At 40.8% G+C, this 10,761-nt stretch overlaps 1 protein-coding gene across 1 annotated transcript; it reads right to left on the reverse strand.

Annotated features, from left to right (window-relative positions):
- SPINK7 (serine peptidase inhibitor, Kazal type 7 (putative)) lies at positions 1,555 to 5,470 on the reverse strand. The gene is made up of 4 exons (XM_005683132.3): positions 5,328 to 5,470; positions 4,175 to 4,200; positions 3,268 to 3,392; positions 1,555 to 1,844 (listed from the first exon to the last, which is right to left on the reverse strand). Exons 1-4 carry the CDS (start codon positions 5,446 to 5,448, stop codon positions 1,799 to 1,801), a joined length of 318 nt encoding a protein of 105 aa, XP_005683189.1. The 5' UTR covers positions 5,449 to 5,470; the 3' UTR covers positions 1,555 to 1,798.

Here is a 10,761-nt window from a genome sequence, read left to right on the forward strand (position 1 = left end):
TGAGACAAATGTCTAATAACTTAAAATTTCCCCAAGTGTGTATATGGCTTATGTGCTATCTGACCATTGCTACAAACAGATATACAGTCAGACCTAGAGATATGGAGGCTGGAAGGCTTTGAATAAATAAAAGATGCTTATAAAGACTATAGAAAGTGAAGAAAAGGTAATGAATTTAAGGAAAAGTTAGGAAAAGTTTGCAATAAGAAATAACAGGGAAGGAATATATAGAAAAAGAAAAAATAGTATAGAGAAGAGGAAAACTATTTGAGAGAGAGAGGAAAGGGAATAGAAAAGAAAGGAGAAAAGATGAGCTTTTGTTTTTATCCACTACTCAGCATTTCTGGACCAGTGTTTCTTCTCTTTTGTGCATTTAGACACTGGTTCTTTGTGTTTACAATTCAGTTGAGAAGGTGTGTCACAAAGATCAAAGACTGAGAAATATTAGATTACTGAGTGTCTTACTGTGATTAACATATTGTGAACTTTTAGTGTTAAACATAGATTTGAGTTAAACACTATGAACTGTCTAGGATTATGGATAAATTAGGCATTTAACATTAGGATTAAGGGGTTGAGAATCTAAAATCATGGGTCAGGATTTATTAATATGGAATAGCTGATGTTTATGGCACAATTAGATTGATAATTAAAATGATAAAGATGGTTCAGAGCTGTGTTAAATTTGAAGTAGGATTTGCAAATGTGCCCTCCTCCCTTAAATCACACAGCATCCTTGTTAAAACAGACTGGTATGTCAAGTAAAGAAGACTTAATTAGGAATTAGAGTTTCATTAGAACAATTAGGAAATTAATGGGGTCTCTATTGCAAATGAAAAATTTTTGTCAATTTATTTTAAACATATACTTTTTTAAAACCTTAGGAATAAGTTAGATTGTTTAAGCTATGTCAGAGAGTTCAGTGGTTTATTTTGATAATTTTTGCTATAAAATGTGTTTATGAAATAAATTTGTAGTTGTGAAGGCATGTCATTCCTGAAAATATTTATGACTGTGCTATAGGCATTACAAAGGGCTTCCCTAGTGGCTTAGTGGTAAAGAATCCACCTGTCAGTGCAGGAGATTTGAGGTTGATCCCTGGGTTGGGAAGATCCCCTGGAGAAGGAAATGGCAGCCCACTCCAGTATTCTTGCCTGGGGAACCCCTTGGGCAGAGAAGACTGGTGGGGTGTAGTCCATGGGGACACAAAGATTTGGACTTGACTCAGTGACTGAACAACCACAATAGGCATTACACATATTTGGTTCCTTATGTTCCATTTAAAGTAGGTTTTTATCTTTTGATCTATTGAAGTTACTAGGGAGGGATTGGGGGCAGGAGGAGAAGGGGATGACCGAGGATGAGATGGCTGGATGGCATCACTGACTCGATGGATGTTGAGTCTGAGTGAACTCCGGGAGTTGGTGATGGACAGGGAGGCCTGGCGTGCTGCGATTCATGGGGTCACAAAGAGTCGGACACGACTGAGCGACTGAACTGAACTGAACTGAACTGAGGCAGATAGTAGTTCTGCAAAGTTTTTAATAAGCATAATTATTTTGATGCTTAGAACTCAACAATGAGCTGTTACAATTTCATTGTACTTTTTATTTTGAAATATTTGTATTTGTCAGTCAGTGAGACAGAAGTCTGAGGGAGAGCACAACTTTCCCCACCCAACAAAGATGACTCTGGGTCTGTCTCTGACCCCTCCCTACCAGTCCCACTCTCCTGGAACCAGGGATGATGACGATGATAATGAGGATATCCTTGCTCTGTATCCACGTCTGTGGGGAAGTTAACATACTCCTTCATGAAGAAACTGAACTTTTCCATAACTCTTCCTATGGGAAGACACAGTTAAGAGGATCATTAACACAAGAGGAAAATTTACATTATATTAGAGCTGAAAGGAACTAGAGATTACAGCCATAACCTGATCTTACACATGAGGAAAATGAGTCTCTAAAAAGGAGTGTCCTTGCTACAGGCAGTTTCTGACAGAGCGAGTAGCAGAGAGTCCAGTGATATTTTCATCGCACTGCTCCGTCTACTGATCCTAGAGCCCAAACTAATCACCCAGTGTCTTAAACCAGCAAAGAAGGAGGACCTCTGACAAGGGAAGCTGAGGTGGCCGGCTGGCCCCTCAGGCTTTCCTGCTCCACAGGGCCCGTGGTGGGGCCGGCCCCTGTACTAGTGAGAGGGACGTCCATCACGTGTCCTCTTCAGTGTCCTTGGATGCAAGCTTTTTTCTAGGTTGAGGGCCCAGTGTCTGTGCACATTAGAGAATCTTCCCTTTCGTGAAATAAAAGCTCCTAAGTAGGAATCAATGTGTAGACATCCTTCTGGGCTCAGGCCCTAATGTGATATTTTAACTTGTTAAGATAATCACAAAGATGAAAAAAACCCAAAAGAGCTAAGTGGCCAAAACCCAGGGGTCTAAAAGAGAGTTAGCAGTGAGCAAAGGGAACTGGTTGTTACGACCCCTGAGTTGCCTATTTTGCACCAAAGAAGTGTCTTCTGCCTGGTTATATTGCCTTCCAAAACATTGTGTAAGCCAAACAAAATAGTAAAAGCTTGTCCATGAGGATTCTAGCCCAAATTCTGACAGCTTGGACTATATTGTATTCCTTATTTCAGATTGAAGAAAAAAATCTTTGTGGTAGACTTATCCTCCCTACTGCCTCAGGCAACAGATATTTACAGCCACCAGGAAATTGAGGAGGATAAAGACCTTCTGGTCACAGTTTATCTAAGAATCATTAAGTCCATTAAGTCTCTTAGAAGTAGGAAAGGAGGCTTCTATTCTACATGATAGGATAGTAGTTTTCAATTATTTTTTAGTGTGGGATTCAGAAACATTTCTTCCAATAAGAAATTTTGTGGAACTCCGCTACTTAAAAGAGCCCAAAGCTGGTTAGAATTGGAGACCTCCCCAGATGATCTCTGTAACCTCTTGGGTGACTCCTAACTTCCCTCTACAGAACCTCTGGGCTCTAGAGACAGTAATTTGAAGGCTTCTGGTCTTGTTAGACTCTAAGTTGACAGATGGGAATTAGAGGCTCTGTCATGGAGGGACCAGTCCAAGCTGGCAGAGCAGGTGGCTCATCCTTAATCCGACTGTGAGGCAGCAAGTTTTCTCTGTCTCCCAGATGCTCTGGGTGGGTAAGTACAGTTTTTAGAGAGCTGAGCATGCTGGTGGAAAGAGGAGAAGATTGCAGTGAAGGGCAGTGCCCTAGCTTTTTTTCCTTCCCATGAGGTACTCACAAATTCTCAATACACAGGTGGCATTCATTCCCATAGGTGATGTAGTCAGAACCACAAACAGGCAGGTATGTGATGGGGCAGGGGATGGCCACCACTGGGTACTTCTTGTAAATGCTGCAGTTCACCTGCAACATACGCAAGAGAATGTCCTGCTTTTCTCCTCGTCCTTAAGCTAGGCTACCCTGGCCTCTATCTGACAGGAAGCACAGTACCATCCGGAAGTTCCAGCTCCTATACTCTGAAAATGCTGTGGCTACTTCTATTGATAACACTATGACCATACTGACAAATAAATGCTAGTACTACCCGTATCACTTCTATTACTACTAGTACACACAGTGAACAGCTCCTGCATATTTCCTTGCCAGGCATTAAACTTAAATCTTACATTAATTTCATTTGTTGTTTAATCTTCAGAAAACTGAAGTGGGTAGGTTCTTCTGTTACCCCTATTTACAGATGAGGGAGATCTGGGCTTAAAAAAGGAGAGAATTTGTATAATATAAAAGCTAGTTAGTGGTAGGGCTGGGATTTGAATCCAGAATCTGTGCTGTTAACCAAGGTAACTGTCTTTTGCCTCTCACATGTTGCCCTTTCCATGGGGACATCACCAGCTTCTCAGCTAGAAGTACCCGCTCTCTTTTTTAAAATTTTGGAACACTTTCTTTACACTTAGATTATTTGTTTATATGTATATCACATTTCTACAGCTGCCTTCTGAAAAGCAGAGGCAACTTACCTACAGCTGCCTTCCTTGCCTTTCACCTGGCCACTCACCCCACCACAAGCATACTGAATTAACCTTTCATATGTATTTCTCAAGTGTTTTTTGAGTAAATACAGTAAATAGAAAATTAAACTAAGTAGGAAATTAAACTGAAATTAAATTGTGGTTCAATATACTCACTGTTTTTAAAGGCAGGCTAGCAGCTTCTGAAAGAGAGATTCAGTTGGAAACATTAAAAATAAAGCAGAGTTGTAAGGTCTCATTAATTAACGTAAAGTCAGTCTGTCGAATAAGACTCTGTGGTTCTTCTGGTAATTAGTTTCAGCACCTACCCTATCCTTTCACAAAACCCAACTGTATTCTGACGAAGCCAGATGGCCACTGTGTTAGGTAATCCTTGGTTCAAGCAAGAGAATTATCCAAATTTCCTCCCTTTATATACCACGGGATGTTTTCTGGAGCTCATTGTGTCTCTGATAGTGTTTTAAATCAGATAGCAATAAAAGTATTGCACTCACTATTTCTAAGAACCTGAAGCACCATTTTCAATAGTCTCCCCCTCCTAATTGATATGAAGAAAAGTAATAGAATATCTCTAAGGTATTATAATCTTATTTAAGTAATTTTTCACTATATAAATGTTTAATTGTTGACTCCTGGGTTTTGGATAATTTTTTTTCTATTTTCCTGGATTAATTTGGAGAGAGATTCAAGTTCTGGATTAATTTGGAGAGAGATTCAAGTTCTGGATTAATCTGGAGAGAGATTCAAGTTTGTCTGCATCTTTGCAATGAAGAGTAGTATCTCATAACACCAGCAGTTTCCAGGTCCTAATAAAATGGGCTTCCCCGGTGGCTTACATGGTAAAGAATCTGCCTGCAATGCAGGAGACTCAGGTTCAATCCCTGGGTTGTGAAGATCCCCTGAAGAAAGGAATGGCAACCCACTCCAGTATTCTCGCCTGGAGAATTACATGGTCAGAGGAATGTAGTGGGCTACAGTCCATAGGGTCACAAAGAATCAGATATGACTAAGCGACTAACACACACAATAAGATGGTAGACTTATGAAAAAAGTAGTGTGTGTGTGTTTTTGGTTTTGGTCCCATGAATGGAAATAAAAATCCTTGAAAGGGAATGTTCTAGATCCAAGCCCTTAAACTCCAAGTGGGACCTAAGATTCTCCCTTTCCAGGCCAAGGCTGTTTCTATTACAAACTAGTATCCTTTAAATCCACATGACCAGACATTTCTCTGAGATGTTCATATCCTAGGAGGGGCTATGTCAGACAACAAGCTTATGGCTATTAAGGGCACTATCTACCCTTGACTCACCTGAGCAGGAGCAGAGATGGGCCACTACACAGAGCAGAAGGAGACCCCCACTGGTCTTCATGATGGAGACAGCTGTGATGCAGAGGTTACTCAGGATGGTCACAACAACTGCATCAGCCATACCCTAGAAAAGGGTCATGTTTATAAGGCAATGTTTGATTTCTCCGCCTTTCCTGTGAGGTCATCCAAAGTCAGGGTTGGCTCTGAGCAGCTCTCAAAGCACAATGTCACACCCTGGGTGGTGTTACTTAATTGCTACTTCCTGTCTGATCAACAAATTGATTATTCAAGGTGAGAAGTATTTTTCTGCCTGCTCTAGGGGTGGGGAATGTTGTTCCTTTGAATTCTAAAACTCAGAGTAGAAGAGATTAAGTATAGGCTACTTGACATACTTAAGGAATAAATGAAAATATCAAACTTTCTGTATTTCACCAAAATAGAGACTATTACACTCAGATACTTACAGTCAGATTACACTTTGAACTTGTGCTGTGTTGCTCTGTCATGTCCAGCTCTTTGCGACCCCATGGGCTGTAGCCCGCCAGGCTCCTCTGTCCATGGGATTCTCCAGGCAAGAATACTGGAGTGGGTTGCCATGCTCTCCTACAGAGGATCTTCCCAACCCAGGGATCAAACCCAGGTCTCCTGCATTGCAGGTGGAATCTTTACCATCTGAACCACCAAGGAAGCCCAAGAATACTGGAGTGGATAGCCTGACCCTTCTCCAGGGGATCTTCCTGACCCGGGAATCAACAGATTACACTTAGGTTTATATTTTGGCTCCTGGGAAAATGTTGTTTTATTTTCGAGGCAAAAAGTCCATGAAGCAAACAAGAATATAGTGAAAGAAAGAGTGACCTTAGCCCTTTTGAGGCTTAGAGAAAGGCACTGACATTTTCTAGCTGTGGTCTTCAGGAAGTCCATTGTGCCATGAGCCTGTATCAGTTAGGAAGACCCGATTATGTTGTGGTAACATATAACCCCAAGATTTCTGTGACTTGAAGCAATTCATGTTTATTTTTATTCATACATACAAGCTATACATGTATGATGGTCAGTTGATGGTGCTCCATTGCTTCAGTGGGTTCTAGGTAGACAGGATAGTCACCATTTTGAATATTGTTAACTGTCAAGGTGAAGTGAAGATGTATTCCTAAGGATTTCCATTTATAGCAATTGAATATTCCAGCTCAGAATTGGCACCTATGTGACTATGCTTCGCCATCATTGGCCCTTGTGCAACCATAGAGATTGTGGATTACAGTGTTACCCTGTCTCTTGAAAACCAGAATGGGGGAGAACTAGAAATAATTGGCAAATGATACAGAGACCACCCCAGAGCATTAGTTTCATGTCATGTCAAGTGGGACCCATTGCTAGCCCTAATAGAGTTCACATAATTGAAGTCTTTTACATGAAAGTCTGTTCTAAAGTGCAGTGCATATAATTGTTGCTATGAGTGTTATTATTATTATTGACAGGCCAAGAGTATCTGCTAGGGTTGCTGACATTAGATTGTAAACTGTATTGTCCAACTAGAATTGTCCAAATGGCCATTGTTTTCATCTTTTGGGCCTGGGGACATAGGTATGAAAACCTGGGGGAAGGCAGTAGACTGTTCACCAGTGCTTTGCTTTCAGGTTTATTGTAGTACATCCCAAAGCATAGCACCTACAAAAGAGAATAATTAATGACATTGCATGCCTCTCCAAATATTGACTCATATTTGTTTCAGTTCAGTTCAGTTCAGTCGCTCAGTCATGTCCGACTCTTTGCGACCCCATGAATTGCAGCACGCCAGGCCTCCCTGTCCATCAGCAACTCCCGGAGTTCACTCAGACTCATGTCCATCAAGTCAGTGATGCCATCCAGCCATCTCATCCTCTGTCGTCCCCTTCTCCTCCTGCCCCCAATCCCTCCCAGCATCAGAGTCTTTTCCAACTCTTCGCATAAGGTGGCCAAAGTCCTGAAGTTTCAGCTTCAGCATCAGTCCCACGAAGGAAATCCCAGGGCTGATCTCTTTCAGAATGGACTGGTTGGATCTCCTTGCAGTCCAAGGGACTCTCAAGAGTCTTCTCCAACACCACAGTTCAAAAGCATCAATTCTTCAGCGCTCAGCCTTCTTCACAGTTCAACTCTCACATCCATACATGACTACAGGGAAAACCATAGCCTTGACTAGACGGACCTTTGTTGGCAAAGTAATGTCTCTGCTTTTGAATATACTATCTAGGTTGGTCATAACTTTTCTTCCAAGGAGTAAGTGTCTTTTAATTTCATGGCTGCAGTCACCATCTGCAGTGATTTTGGAGCCCCCAAAAATAAAGTCTGACACCATCTCCACTGTTTCCCCATCTATTTCCCACGAAGTGATGGGACCGGATGCCATGATCTTCGTTTTCTGAATGTTGAGCTTTAGGCCAACTTTTTCACTCTCCACTTCACTTTCATCAAGAGGCTTTTTAGTTCCTTTTCACTTTCTGCCATAAGGTGGTGTCATCTGCATATCTGAGGTTATTGATATTTCTCCCAGCAATCTTGATTCCATCTTGTGCTTCTTCCAGTCCAGTGTTTCTCATGATGTACTCTGCATATAAGTTAAATAAGCAGGATGACAATATACAGCCTTGACATACTCCTTTTCCTATTTGGAACCAGTCTGTTGTTCCATGTCCAGTTCAAACTGTTGCTTCCTGACCTGCATACAGATTTCTCAAGAGGCAGGCCAGGTGGTCTGGTATTCCCATGTCTTTCAGAATTTTCCACAGTTGCTTGTGATCCACACAGTCAAAGGCTTTGGCATAGTCAATAAAGCAGAAATAGATGTTTTTCTGGAACTCTTTTGCTTTTTCCATGATCCAGCGGATGTTGGCAATTTGTTTGGGAAGCAATATAATCTTAGGTAAGAATATGTGCATTGGGACTTCCCTGATGGTCTAGTGGGTAAGGCTCCATACTCCCAATACAGGGGACACAGGTTTGATCCCTGGTCAAAGGACTAACATCCTACATACTGCACAATGTAGCCTAAAAAAATTAATTTTTTTAAAATTTTAAAACAGAATGTATGCATTGAGTCCCATGGATCTTATTTGTTTCTAATAAATATTGGTTGTGTGACTTTAAGTGAGTAAATTAAGTTCTGATTATTTAGTTTCCTCATCTGTAACATAGAAATTATATTTACCTCACAGAGTGGTTTTGAGTGTGAATGCAATTATACATATATATATGCATACATATAGTCTGTGTATATATAAACATGTAAAACCTCTGGGGTGTGTGTGTGTATATGTATCAGATACCAGTATCATAATTAGAGCTTGATATACAGTAACTAATGATAGGGAATGTGATATTAATCACAACTCATTGAGGGAGGAATATTTATTACTCTAATTTTATCTGTGAGTAAGTGGAGGCTCAGAGGATTTAAGTGATCTTCCCAAGATCATAATACCAATTAATGTAGGAAACCATTGAGTTAGGTCATGGAAAAAAGGGGGAGTGAATGTTCTAACAGAGTTAATTATAAGCTTTATTGTTTGCTATGAAAGTTTGAAGACAATGATTACTAAGAAAAAACCATTATATTTCAAGAAGGTGTTTTGTTGCAGTTTAAAATGCAATATTAGCTAAAAGGATTGGGGATGGAATCAAAGAGTGATTAGGATGAAGTGGAAGGATAGGGTTATTTTTTTACATGTTTGATTGTCAAAAGAGGAGAATGGAAGAAGCGAAGGCAACAAGGTCTCAGATGGACTCAGAGCACAGGTGTAACACCATTCCCTGTGACAGGAAGGCAGAAAAAAGCAGATGAGTGAAGAGACAGATATTGTGAAAAGAGAGAGAGAAAGATGAAGGGGAACCTATTGTAAGCTTGACTCTGACTGTTATGTTCTGGGATTGCCTTTTGCAGTAGAAGAATCAAGTTTGTCTGAAAGCTGGAGTAAAATAAAGAAGGCTTGGCATAGAACTTGATGGGAGCAAGTCAGAGAATCAACAAAGGATATAAAATTAGTAGCCACTAGGGAATGATGGTAAAGCTGAAACTCCAGTACTTTGGCCACCTCATGTGAAGAGTTGACTCATTGGAAAAGACTCTGATGCTGGGAGGGATTGTGGGCAGGAGGAGAAGGGGACGACTGAGGATGAGATGGCTGGATGGCATCACTGACTCGGTGGACATGAGTCTGAGTGAACTCCGGGAGTTGCTGATGGACAGGGAGGCCTGGCGTGCTGCGATTCATGGGGTCGCAAAGAGTCGGACATGACTGAGCGACTGAACTGAACTGAACTGAGACAAAATTAGTACTAGTTTTTAGCAATCAGTACCATGCTTAATATTTCTCCCAAAATATGACACTGAGTACACACTGGGAGTGTGTACATCAGAGACTTGACGGTGGCCCTAAAGTCTATAGTAGGTTTGCAAGGGAGTCAAGTGTTTCACAAGGTTTTGATGAACTATGCAAGGTATGAGCAGTGTAGGTTTAGAGGTCAAGGTTCAGGCAAAGTTTGCACTTAGTAGGTGTGGCGAATAGGAACAATTGTTTATGGAAGCTGTAGCTGATAAGCAAAGTGTCCTATTTAATTTCTCAGGGCTGGGGCCAAGATAATGATCTTCAAGCTGTATACAAAGATAAAGTAGATGAAGAATGAGTGGAGGTAAATGTCTATAGATTCAAAAGGTCAGGAAAAAGTCAGTTCAGGGGATCAGAGTAGGGTTGCTTTGACATTTGTTAACTGTATACATGGAGAAGAAATTTTCAAGCTGCACAATGAGCCACAGATTATGGAGATTTCTTTGGAGATGAAAAATGAAGGCTCTGAATATTAAAAAAAAAAAAAAAGCAGTCGGTGCATTTTAGGCTGAAGGCAGTTTGCTTATTCATCCCCATAGTCCTGGGAGGAGTGGAAAGTTGAAGTCTCCTCACAGAGGATCATGATGCCCATCCTTCCATTCTAGGGAAGGCAGGATAGAATTAGTGAAGAGAAATATAAAAATGAAATGAGAGAAAAGATTGAGACTATGAGAATTCCTTCCCTAGTAGATTTTAGATGTCATAGGGAGGGGAAAGGCAACCTATTAGTAATTTAGAGAACAGACTGGTTCCAAATAGGAAAAGGATTCTGTCAAGGCTGTATATTGTCACCCTGCTTATTTAACTTCTATGCAGAGTACATCATGAGAAACACTGGGCTGGAAGAAGCACAAGCTGGAATCAAGATTGCTGGGAGAAATATCAATCACTTGAGATATGCAGATGACACCATCCTTATGGCAGAAAGTGAAGAGGAACTAAAAAGCCTCTTAATGAAAGTGAAAGAGGAGAGTGAAAAAGTTGGCTTCAAGCTCAACATTCAGAAAATGAAGATCATGGCATCTGGTCCCATCATTTCATGGTAAATAGATGGGGAAACAGTGGAAACA

This window comes from Capra hircus, chromosome 7 (genome assembly GCF_001704415.2).
Source record: "Capra hircus breed San Clemente chromosome 7, ASM170441v1, whole genome shotgun sequence".
In the NCBI taxonomy this organism is placed as follows: domain Eukaryota; kingdom Metazoa; phylum Chordata; class Mammalia; order Artiodactyla; family Bovidae; genus Capra; species Capra hircus.